The sequence below is a fragment of the Pseudochaenichthys georgianus genome, chromosome 1 (genome assembly GCF_902827115.2).
Source record: "Pseudochaenichthys georgianus chromosome 1, fPseGeo1.2, whole genome shotgun sequence".
In the NCBI taxonomy this organism is placed as follows: Eukaryota; Metazoa; Chordata; class Actinopteri; order Perciformes; family Channichthyidae; genus Pseudochaenichthys; species Pseudochaenichthys georgianus.
The window spans coordinates 38,835,952-38,849,297 of record NC_047503.1 but is presented as its reverse complement, the minus strand read 5'-3'; the positions used below and the strand labels follow the sequence as shown (position 1 = coordinate 38,849,297).

General features: G+C 41.9%; 1 protein-coding gene across 3 annotated transcripts in view; it reads right to left on the bottom strand.

Moving 5' to 3' along the window:
- fam13a (family with sequence similarity 13 member A) overlaps nucleotides 1-13,346 on the bottom strand; it is a 78,174-nt gene that overhangs the window by 18,094 nt on the left and 46,734 nt on the right. For all 3 annotated transcript variants that reach the window (XM_034086530.2, XM_034086522.2, XM_034086539.2), the window contains exons 10-14: nucleotides 12,025-12,066; nucleotides 11,704-11,895; nucleotides 7,887-8,085; nucleotides 2,453-2,511; nucleotides 2,134-2,173 (exon numbers count right to left, since the gene is read on the bottom strand). In XM_034086530.2, the coding sequence (XP_033942421.1) occupies nucleotides 2,134-2,173; nucleotides 2,453-2,511; nucleotides 7,887-8,085; nucleotides 11,704-11,895; nucleotides 12,025-12,066 (532 nt within the window). The remainder of the gene's footprint in view (nucleotides 1-2,133; nucleotides 2,174-2,452; nucleotides 2,512-7,886; nucleotides 8,086-11,703; nucleotides 11,896-12,024; nucleotides 12,067-13,346) is intronic.

Sequence of the window (13,346 nt, the reverse complement as noted above, 5' to 3'; positions counted from 1 at the left end):
TGTGAAGTAACTAAAGGGATTAATACATGTAGTGGAGTAAAAGTACACCATGTACCTCTGAACTGTAGTGGATTAGAAGAACAAAGTAGCAAAAGAAACATTGAAATACTTAAATAAAGTACAAGTATCTCAAAATTGTACCCAAGTAGTACTTGAGTTTATGAACTTAGTTACTTTACACCAGTGGCTATACAGATAGAAAGACTAAGCCTTGCACAGAGGCATGAAAATACATTTTCAAAATGCTCAACAGTGCTGCCAAAATGTTAAACTGACTGCTACACAATTAAAATAAATGCTTTTATATATATTTATATTAGATGTGACTCTTTGGTGTTTCTGTTCTTAGTAACACTGCTGCTTTAGTTGTTCTGACTGCTAAAATCATCTGTTATTCCTAATTTTAAAGCCGATATTCCGTGTTTCCCTTTTTTTAAGAAAAGTATCGAAAAAGAATCGGAATCGCAATTCTTGACTTGGTATCGGTATCGAAACCAAAATGTTGGTATCGTGACAACACTACTGTACACTACACTGTACACTACACTGTACACAACACTACACAACACTACACTACACAACACTACACTACACTACACAACACTACACTACACAACACTACACAACACTACACTACACTACACAACACTACACTACACTACACTACACTGTACACTACACTGTACACTACACTGTACACTACACTGTAAACTACACTGTACACTACACACGACACTGTACACTACACTACACTACACTGTACACTACACTACACTACACTACACTGTACACGACACTGTACACTACACTACACTGTACACTACACTACACTGTAACTACACTGTACACTACACTACACTACACTACACTACAGTACAGTACACTACACTACACTACACTGTAACTACACTGTACACTACACTACAGTACAGTACACTACACTGTACACTACACTGTACACTACACTACACTGTACACTACACTACACTGTACACTACAGTACACTACACTGTACACTACACTGTACACTACAGTACACTACACTACACTACACTACACTACACTGTACACTATGTAAGCAGTAACCCTTGAATAGATCAAACTGCACTGTTTTGTCTCTTTCCATGTTGCTAAGGAACTTTGTTGGCCTGCTTGTTTAGGTGTTTCCGAGTTCCAGATGGCCGCTCTGTGGCACAGGGTGGCGAGGTGGCAGAGCTGCAGCCTGAGCTGCTACTCAAATCCATCTGGGCTGCTTAGAAAAGCAACGCTGCATGATTCTGTTCAGGGGTCCTCGACAACATTGGGACTGGAGATGATCAGATTAAGAATTGTGAATTTTTCTTTTTAATCACACTGACAGCAACACAACACGTATAAAGAATTTCTACAATGTTTTGAACAGCTGGCTGAGCAACGGCTGTCTGTTTGTGTAAGAACAACAGTGGGAGAATTCCTGATCTTCTAAAATCTCCCTTTGTAAAACGTGAAATCGTATGTTTCTGTGAACTGGAATAAAGCTTCAGTTCAACGAATCAGATGTGATAGTGTCATAGAACAATGATTAGCAAACGAGACACAACTGCTGTGAAGGTTAATACCACACCGGTCAAACAAAGATTAGTAATAAGAGCTTACCATGCTTGTTTGCCAGTGCTTTTCTGTTTAGTTAAGGAATATTTATATGTACCAGGCAATGAACTGCAACTGCACAGAATTTGTATTCTTGTTTTATTTTAATTGATCTATTTTTCACTCATCCTACAAGGTGTTAGTTGATAGTGTAGATAACTGCATTTCAGTGCAGAAGCTCAAACTTTCTAATGTTTGAAGTGGACTAACTGAAAGCAGAACTCAGCCCGAACAGCACAGTCTAAAACTTGTGAAACTATCATCTGAATCAGGAACTGTTTAAAAAACGAAATAACAAGTTTGAGCAAGCATCCGACGCATTTGGAACTTGGCAGTCTTTGAAACTTGATGATCCTGACAAACAATACAAAAAATATTGCGATTCAATATTAAGCCGTTCTTTTTCTTTCACAGCCATCCAATACAATGGTAAAAGAATGAGTAGAGCTAAAAGACAACCCAACAGACAGAGGGAGGATCGTAGGAAAGGAAATGTGAACCTACCTTTGGAGAAGAAAGGACATCTTTCCTTGAAATGTCATAGCTGAAAAATCAAAAGGGAAAGAAGCTCATTGTAAATCAACTCCAGATAGTTTAACTTACTTGTGTATCTTTGCTGCCTGTGTTGATCAGATACAGTGTATGCTATAAACCTCTCAGTATGCCTAACAGATAGCTTAACATATCAGACAGAGCTGCTAATGGCCACCAGTGGCTTATCACTCAAACTAGTTTATAGGAAAAGAAGGTGGGAAAAGAGGATTCAGCAGGTGTTGACTTTATAGTACCTCAAAAGATCAATATAAAGTTTTAAATAGCTCACCCTTCAGGAAATGTCTCCATGTGGTTTTCTCCGGGTCTCTCGCCGACACATTCCATGAACTGGAAAAGGACGTGCACATATTCAAACATTCATTTCCAAAATGTTCCCACTCCGCTCCTCCGCTCCCTTCACTGGCTTCCGGTAACTGCTAGAATCTATTTCAAGACACTGGTACTAGCGTACCATGCTGTGAATGGATCTGGCCCTTCCTACATCCAGGACTAGGGATGGGAACGATTAATCGAATATTAGAATATTCGAAATTATTCAGGTTTTCGAATATGAGTTATGAATATTTTTGATTAATTGTTTTTGGGAGTGATGCCTAAGTTGATTACATATTATCAAATGGAATAATTCAATGTATACGACAGTGCCATAGCTAAATGTGTTAGGTGACGTCTAAAGGTGTGTTTTGCTCCGCTCACCGGTCCCTCACAGCGGGCAGAGCTGCTGATCTCTCTCTCTTGCGTCCGGTTATACTTCACTCGCGTTTATGTCCAAATCCATCAGATCTAGCCAATGATATGGCTGCTGCCCCTCCCTACACGCAGATCACGCAGACTCAAACCTCATCTTAGGCCCAAATGTGGCGCAAATGCGCTCCGCAGCCATTGCGAGGTTCCGGCGCTAACAGTTGAGCGTGCTCCCCCGCCCCCTGTCAACACTCGCGACACATGAGTGGCCAGCCTAAACAACAATAAGCGCTGCTTGGCAACCGTGTGTGGCGGCAAAGTACATAGACATTTTCACAGGAGAGATTTAGTTTTGCCGGTATTCAACATATTTTACCAGTCATAGTCCGGTAATTATTTACACTCCAAGAAGAGTCCTACACAACAGACATGGCGTCAAAAAGAGTAATGTGTGGAAATATTTCGACCAGGTTAGTGATTGTGGTGTAGAGGTCAAACTATGCCAAATTAAACTTATACATGCTATACCTTGCTATACCCACAACCTCCGTTCCAGCTGAGAGGGTCTTCTCTACAGCTGGGCTGATTGTGAATCGCCTCCACACATGAAAGCTGTAGGCCTATAGCTGTCAAACTGTGATCACCAGTTCAATACATTTTACAAATTCGACTGAACATGTATCAATTTATTTCCAAAAATTATTGAAAACATTTTATTTATTTTTTTATAGGATATGTACATTTCGGTTAACCGGTTAACCGTTTTTTGGGGGGTCGAATATTCGAATATACATTTGCTTTCAAATTCCCATCCCTATCCAGGACATGGTTAAACTGTACACCCCAGCACGTGCCAAACATCAGCAAACATCAGCCAAACAGTTCGCTGCACCCGCACTGCGAGGGGGATCCAAGTTCCCATCAGCAAAAACACGTGGGTTTGCTATCCTGGCTCCAAAATGGTAGAATGAGCTCCCCATTGACATCAGGACAGCAGATAGCTTACACACCTTCCGGCGCAGACTGAAAACTCATCTCTTTCGACTAAAATTACTATCAAAGTACTTATATACTAATAAAGGGCTGGCTTACCTAAAGCCAGTTGAGTAGCACTTGAAATGTTTTAGCTCTATGAAACCTGATGTACTTATATGATTCTGTTTTCTTCAAGTTTGTATCTTGTTGGTCGAACGCACTTATTGAAAGTCGCTTTGGATAAAAGCGTCAGCTAAATGCAATGTAATGTAATGTAATTAACTATCTGCATCAGATGATTTTGTGACAAGTTTTTCTATCAAAACAGGACAAACTTTGTTGTATTAGCATATCCGATCAAAACCAATGTTGATTTCTTTCATGAAGCTTTTTGGATTATCATCTTTAAACCTTTCTTAGAAATGTTTTGAGGTTCTTTTTGTTAAAATGCCGTAAGTCTTGACAACATGCTGTCAGAGCATTTTTAAAAAACACAGGCTTACAAAGTACTTAAAGAGGACATATTAGGCACATTTTTAGGTTCATATTTGAATTGTGTGCCTCTACTGTGACACTGTGCTTAGGGCTGCACGCATTTCCCCCTGCGATATATATTGCGATATGAAAAAATACAGGAATTGAAGAAAAGACAGTTTTTTTTGTCCGCAAACCATCATTTCTTGAACTTTAATGCTATACAATTGGTATTTTTCTAACTATATTTATTTTATACTAACCGGATGAAGGATTTTAGTCACGGACGTCTGGATCTTAAGTTATCAGAGCAACAAGCTGAGCTAGCTCGGTTAGCAGCGCCAAACTGCCCTGGAGAAACACATGAAACTACTTTATTCAGTGGTTTTACCTTTAATCCCCGTCCGTTTGAGAGAAACTCCCTATTGAGGGAACTTTGGGCTTTTAGTTAATTTTATTCACCGAAAAAAATAAAATGACATGGAACTAAACAAACTGTATTCATTGTTTGGTGCAGTGTTTCTGTACACGGAACAGCACCAGAGAAGCACCTGTGATGCTTGCAGAGCTCCTTACCCTCAGTGGCTCTTGACCCACCAAGCTTACATTCAGAGACAGCTGTTCACACCGAAAGATACTCACATCCTCAACAACATCAAACCTCTGCTGTCAGCAACTCAACGCCAGTCACCCAACCAATCACAATTGTTGGAGCTCCTGCATATAGACCATAAGTGTGTCAAGGCATCGAGTGTCTGTACTCGTATGTAAAGGCCTGGGGTTGCAGTTAAGCGTGAGAGTGTAAACTGAATTGATCTGTTTACATCAGTCAGCTGAACTTTACATTAGCACACTTCATTCAGGAACCAATTGGGAATAATAGTCGCACTTGCTGCAGTGTCAGAAGAGTCCGCGGACAGAGGGTCGTGTTACTGAAGCTACATGTTTCACACCCTTTGACTGCTTTCACACACTCCTTTTATTGACTGTGTGACACCACTGTAGGGTCTGACTCACGGCATCTGGGTATGCAGACGAGAGAGCTGAGCAAGTGTTTTATTATCTGATCCTACAGGTACACTTGACCTGGATGCTGGGACAGCATGAGATGGATACAAGGATGGGTTTAGGCCCCGGCCACACGAGGACGATAACGGTAAAACGCATACGCAAACGCAATCGCAAAAAGGCTTCCGTCCACACGCAATAGACACCGGATAGTGTCTGCCCACACGAGACCGCTCCGTTTAGCTCCAACCGCTGGAGAAGCTGCAGTACATATGCTGAGCCTGTACGTGGCGCTGTAACTTCCTCCACAAAAGCAGCGAAGAAGCATGGTTGTCTTGGTTGCCCTTCTGTTTATTCTCCGCGGTGGGGGCCGAGGGAACCGGGCAGAGTTTTTCGCCAGTCAGCATGTATTAAAGTTTAAATCTTCCGGACAAAATTATAAAAGTGCCGGTCAAAGGTCTTCTTTGTTATTTATTGAGCTTTAAAACAAATGAATAACGACTCTATATAATATAATAATAAAATACACAGAGCCTCTCTTTTTCCTCCCTCTCTTCGGACAGCGCCAGTGTCTGTCTCATGCAGCAGCTCATCCAGTAATCAGTGACCCGGCCGACTGTAAAAATAAACATATTTATAACTAGTTTAGGGAGTTTGAGAGGTAATTAAAATAGCTAAGGGTGATGATCTGACTTGAAGTGTGTGTTTTGCTGCAGCGGGAGGAGCTGCAGGTGAGCAGAGCTGCGTGTCTCCGTCCTGTCAGATTAGACTTCACTCGCGTTTAGGTCCATATCGAGAGAAAGATAAATAATCTGAATTCAGTGTGCAGTTTACTTTGACGCGGGGGTGAGCAGCAGAGGTGGGGAGAGGAGGGGCTATTGCCTCATCATTATCAGAAAATTATCGTATAGGGCGTACACACGGAGCCGTTGGACCCCCCAGAGCGTTGCGTATGCCGTTCTATCCGACCACCTTGGGACCCGTTATCGTTACCGCAGTCGTTTAGTGCCGCATTCGGTCGTCCTAGTGTGGCAGAATGGTCTATATGACACAGAACGGTAACGGAAACGACCGTTATCGTCCTCGTGTGGCCGGGGCCTAAGACTGCACCAGTTGATATTCTGTGTGAAGGAGACATTTCAGAAAGGTCCAAAATACATAATACGTTTTAGTTATTTTACTTTGCAATTTTTATATGTATTAAATTCAGAAACTCTTCATAGACTAAATATCCTGATGGTATGGTCTGTTGTTTAACAAATCATGTTACAAATTATTTAAATCTGTATACCTTTTCTTACATCGGCTACAATTAATTTAATACAACTTGATGTTGGCAAAAACGGTAGAGCAACATCTCTCCCTGTTGATAAGTATCTTGTAACCCGAGCAGAAGCTTCGACAGGATGGTTTCCAAAGTAACTCAATCTCTATTATTTCCCCTATATTTGAGTACTCAACATTGTTTTCTTTATCAACAGTTGAGAAGTTGCTCTCCGGGGCATCCTTTTCTTTGGTGGATAAAAGCTAGGGCAAATTGTGCTCTCATAAAACGGCCATTACATCTGCACTGCTTCTGGAAAAAGTGGTTGACAATTGATGCTGCAAATTACATGGCGCTGTACAATGGGAACGGCAGGGACCCATTAGGCAGCTGCATCGTGCTTCCTGTCATCTTCCAACTCACCGCTGTCCGCATTTAGCAATTCTTGCTGACGGCAACCAACAATTATTTGAAATGAGTCAGAAATGAGGCAGAAAGGGAGGTTGACCCGAATGCTTCACCAACCAATATGCAACACAGGTGGATTTCAGGAGAAGATCTCTGGTGGTGATGATCAACGTTATGACTGAGAATCCTGTTTACTGTTGGTGGTGCGTAACATTTGCACGTTTTGAATTACAATCTACAATACCATCTAAAGTAGCCATGATATTGTTTCAGGGTCTATGCAGGAATCCTGAAGTCAAGGGTAATACTTTTTAAGACCCTTTCCATACATTTTAAGACCTCATCGCCACTTCGAGTTTTAACCGGTTAAATTGGCGACACACTTGACCTCACATTGACTATATTCAGCATTGATTGTCCTTCCTCCTTATCTTCCAACCATTTGGACGCAAACGTGCATTTCTCCATAACGACGTTGTTTAACAACCGGCGTAAACAGACCTTTGCACGCCATCAAGCCGTGAGCACGCGATGTCCTATTCAGATGAGGTCAAATCCAACGGGATGCCATAAATAAACTACACAGAATCACACTACACACCTACGCAGTGATTACATTCAGGCACACTGTAGAATACAACCTCTTTGAACAATTTATATACTTATTGAAAACAAGCTACAAAATGTAATACTTTGGAAAACGCCGTTTAATACTTTTTAATAGCCTTAATTTTGGCTAAATTGATTTATCAACTTTTAATACTTTTCAAACCACTGAAAGAAACGTGCTTTCTTTCAGTCTAATGACCTACACCTAAGACTGACCTTCAATAGTGGGAGAAAATATTAAAGCAACACAAAAAGAGAGATGCTGCCTGTGATGACTCACTTCTTGGGCGTCCTGGTTGTCTGTGAGCTGCACCAGGGTCGGGCTGTGTTTCCACTTCCTGGGTTTTGGGGTTTGCTCGGCGTGAGCGTCCTGGCCTCCCTGTGAGTTCACCCTGCTGCCCGTGTCCTCACTCACGCTGCCAGTGCTGCTCGCTGCGCTCGACGGGATGTTCTCCTTGTCTGCTTGGCTGGACGCCGCTCTGCTCTCAGACAGAATAGAAGTCAGTTAGGAAGTGAATCTGCTTTCCATCTCACTCCCTCTGTTGCATACTTTGGTCTGTCTTTATCAGCTTGACATCGGGTCAAATGCTTCCAGAAAATAAATGCCATCGTCATACCGATTACTAATTTACATGTGCTGTTTAGCTTTAGTGCTAATTCTATTGACTGTCAAGTTACAGACCACGCTCTTATTTACTTTCTATGACGTCCTCGGACAAATGCATTGCTCTAGTCCATGCCTCACTGATTCCTCAGACTTCTCCATCAACAAGGATTAGTGTCTCTTACTGCAATGACTCCAGTTGTTATGACTGTGCTATGTCTCAGTGGACGAACTTACCGCAGAATGAAACCGTAACAAATGTTTACCAAAAACACTGACTGGAAGTTGTAGTACAGCAGCCAGTCACCGAGAGCAGCTTTAAGTCTGGCATATTATTGTGCTTTACCGGCACAGCAATATTACAAATATTCATCATAGTTTTCTGTTGCAATACCAATATTTAAAACTGTTCTCAACCTTTTATTTATGGTATGATTTGGTGTCCTGCAATTGCTATATCACTTGTCGTCCAACTTAAGCGAATGGCACAATAGTGAGCAATAACATTACCAAAAGCCATAAAAAACAACATCAATTTGCAATGAATGGCATGTGCACAAATCTAAAATAGACACTCAATAAAACTAGATATTAAAATCCTTAATATTAAACCCACAAGGAGAAACCATAAGCCATTGAAAATATGCACGTTTCAAATGTATATATACAGTAGGGCAAACAAGTATTTAGTCAGCCACCAATTGTGCAAGTTCTCCCACTCTCAAAGATGAGAGGCCTGTAATTTTCATCCTAGGTACACTTCAACTATGAGAGACAGAATGGGGGGAAAGAATCCAGGAAATCACATTGTAGGATTTTTATTGAATTAATTGGTAAATTCCTCGGTAAAATAAGTATTTGGTCACCTACAAATAAACAAGATTTCTGGCTCTCACAGACCTGTAAGTTCTTCTTTAAGAGCCTCCTCTGTCCTCCACTCGTTAACTGTATTAATGGCACCTGTTTGAACTCGTTATCAGTATAAAAGACACCTGTCCACAACCTCAAACAGTCACACTCCAAACTCCACTATGGCCAAGACCAAAGAGCTGTCAAAGGACACCAGAAACAAAATTGTAGACCTGCACCAGGCTGGGAAGACTGAAGGTGCAATAGGTAAGCAGCTTGGTGTGAAGAAATCAACTGTGGGAGCAATTATTAGAAAATGTAAGACATGCTAGACCACTGATAATCTCCCTCGATCTGGGGCTCCACGCAAGATCTCACCCCGTGGGGTCAAAATGATCACAAGAACGGTGAGCAAAAATCCCAGAACCACACGGGGGGACCGAGTCAATGACCTGCAGAGAGCTGGGACCAAAGTAACAAAGGCTACCATCAGTAACACACTACGCCGCCAGGGACTCAAATCCTGCAGTGCCAGACGTGTCCCCCTGCTTAAGCCAGTACATGTCCAGGCCCGTCTGAAGTTAGCTAGAGAGCATTTAGATGATCCAGAAGAGGATTGGGAGAATGTCATATGGTCGGATGAAACCAAAATAGAACTTTTTGGTAAAAACTCAACTAGACGTGTTTGGAGGAGAAAGAATGCTGAGTTGCATCCAAAGAACACCATACCTACTGTGAAACATGGGGGTGGAAACATCATGCTTTGGGGCTGTTTGTCTGCAAAGGGACCAGGACGACTGATCCGTGTAAAGGAAAGAATGAATAGGGCCATGTATCGTGAGATTTTGAGTGACAACAAGGACATCAGCAAGGGCATTGAAGATGAAACGTGGCTGGGTCTTTCAGCATGACAATGATCCCAAACACACCGCCCGGGCAATGAAGGAGTGGCTTCGTAAGAAGCATTTCAAGGTCCTGGAGTGGCCTAGCCAGTCTCCAGATCTCAACCCCATAGAAAATCTTTGGAGGGAGTTGAAAGTCCGTGTTGCCCAGCAACAGCCCCAAAACATCACTGCTCTAGAGGAGATCTGCATGGAGGAATGGGCCAACATACCAGCAACAGTGTGTGAAAACCTTGTGAAGACTTACAGAAAACGTTTGACCTCTGTCATTGCCAACAAAGGGTATATAACAAAGTATTGAGATTAACTTTTGTTATTGACCAAATACTTATTTTCCACCATAATTTGCAAATAAATTCTTTAAAAATCAGACAATGTGATTTTCTGGATTTTCTTTTCTCATTCTGTCTCTCATAGTTGAGGTATACCTAGGATGATAATTACAGGCCTCTCTCATCTTTTTAAGTGGGAGAACTTGCACAATTGGTGGCTGACTAAATATGTGTTTGCCCCAATGTACATACACATATACACACAGTATATATATATATATATGTCTGCAAAATAAGACAATTTAAAATGTACTAGTGTATGTTATATAGTCATAAGAAATAATTGTCTGCACTCAAATCAAGGAAAATGTGACTTTGATTAACATTGAAAAAATAAATGGTAAATGGACTGTACTTATATAGCGCTTTATCCAGTCTTTAAGACCCCTCAAAGCGCTTTACATACTACATGTCGTTCACCCATTCATACTGAGCAGTGTATGTTAGGACATGCACTAACATACATACTAGGGTTGCCAGAAACTGACCATGATCAAAATCGATTATTCGGCAGCCCTGGCGAATAATAATCGATTATTCGACCGACCCCCCACCCCCCGCGGGAGAGGAAAAAAAAGAAAAAAGGAATTCCGTTGTTTTCTTTACTGTAACATGTTTAACAGTACAAACAACAAACAAGCATGTCATCACAACGACGTGGCCTTGAAGTGAAGTTGGTAATGGCCGGCTGTGCTGCGTCTTTCTCTGTAACCTCTTTGGCTTAGCACTCAAATGCGAACGCATTGTTGAGGTTGAGCTGTGATAGACCAACGTCTTTTCGCAGAGCTTGCATTTAACTTCCTTTGGACTTGTAAGTTCGAAGTAGTTCCACAAGGAGGAACTCTTTTTACCTGCCGCTCTGTTCATCTTTAGTCGCACGTGTGAGGGAGAGGGGGGGTGGGGGCGGTGTGTAGCTGCTGCAGCAGCAGTCTGCTCTGCACGCAGGCTTCCTCCAAGTTTACAGTAAAACAAACTGGTGGTGTGACCAATGGCCATTTACAATTATTAATACTATTACTATTATTAGCATATATTTATATATATTTTGGTTGAAACTAAGCCAGAAAAAGAAAATCGATTATAAAAAATAATATTCGATTATGGAGACTGTAGCGAATATTCGAATAATCGAATAATCGCTGGCATCCCTAATAGATACACATTCACACACCGTTGGCCATGCCATCGGGAGCAACTCAGGGTTAAGTATCTTGCTCAAGGATACATCGACATGTTGACTGCATGGGCTGGGATCGAACCCACAACCTTCTGGTTGAAAGACGACCGCACTCCCTCGCAGCCACAGTCGTCCTATAAGAACATTGCCTTGTTGCTACCTAAGACAAACTGCAACTAATCCAACGCGGGTACCATCAGCTACCAACGCGAACGATGATGGACATATTGTACCTGTTTTTCTCTTTATGTCTCAGCCCCTCCTCCTGCTGCTCTCTCTGGTGTCGACGTCTCTGACGGGCAGTCGGTGTCTCCCTTGGAGACGATGGACACGTTAACTCGCTGCCCTCTGAACTTTGACCCTCTACAGGGTGAACATTGAAGAGGTGCTGCTCCACTGCTGAACGGATTGTCCTGTCCAGAATACTGAAGACCGAGACAACAACAAATAAAATGGTTAATAAATTGAAACCTTATTGTCCAATCAAAGTGTTACAATCATAAATGAATAAATGAGTTATTTACAAGACAACAACAATTATTAAGTTGACTTACTTCACCACATCTGGTCTGCAGTAGACAGGAGAGAGATGGTTACTGAAAGAAAAACAAGAGGGCAAGGTGAGCTACAGAAACAGGTGGTCACAACAGGTCACTGAGCAACGGAGAAAATCCCCCAGGCTCTGGTTCTGGCCCTAGGTGATCAAGGCATCTAGTGTGCATGAGTGAGTGTTAACTTTAGCTGTGTTCAGCGCAGGGCAAGAGCAAGTAGGTCCTCTGAGAGCAAAGTGACCGGCATCTATGACTACCGGTAAGTCTAACAATAGCGTATACTGTATGGCCAGTACTCTTAATATTTTTAACAAAAATCCAAGTGGAGAACTACGAAGCAAATGATGGGTGGTTAGATAATGTGTAGAGGGGTATGCTTATACCTAAATTGAAATATCTTCAACTTGAATTAAATGTCAAAATTTGATCTTAACATTTTAGTTTGTTATTGAAGAGCTACCATAAGAGCTGTGTATGTATGGCGATGCTTACAGTATGGTGATGCAGTGGATAAGATTTAATATATTAGGATATGTTGCAATAATGTAAGCAAGGTGATATTTTTTGCGATTTGCATAATCAATAAAAATTCACTTTAGGCATAGAATCTAAGAAATAAAGAGTTACGTTTTCTACGTTTAGCAGGGCTCGAGCTTAAGGACGTCCCGTCGTCGAAAAAAATAGTGTCGGGGAGGATAAAAAATAATTTTGGGACGAATTTGGGACGAGAGTTCAAATAAAAATACCCTGCTAAAACTACAAACGGCGATGAAAATGAAACCGACTGCACGTTTTGTGTAGCACACAGTTATTAAATCTCCTTGTCAACATAAATACACACAAAACATTTAGCAACCCGCGAAACACACACACACACACACACACACACACACACACACACACACACACACACACACACACACACACACACACACACACACACACACACACACACACACACACACACACACACACACACACACACGTAGCTACAGCTGTGCCGCCGGCTGTGCCGCTGGCTGTTGCGGGTCTAGCTATGTATTGAGTGTGTGTATTTCGCGGGTTGAGTGATGTACAATGGCATCCCGTGGAGGAATTCTGAAATATTTTACCGTTACATCACAAAAACGCACAGCAGAACCAGACCCTGGAGCGCCGGCCTCTTTATTTACTTCTTCATCCCCTATGGGTAATAAGGCTGAGAAGAGAACCCTCCATCGTATTTAGTCCTTAGCAATATGCTGCGCCTCTCCCCATGTAGGGATGGGTACCGAGCCCCGGTGTTAAACGGGCCCCAGGTCGGAATTATTAAAAACAGTGGTAAG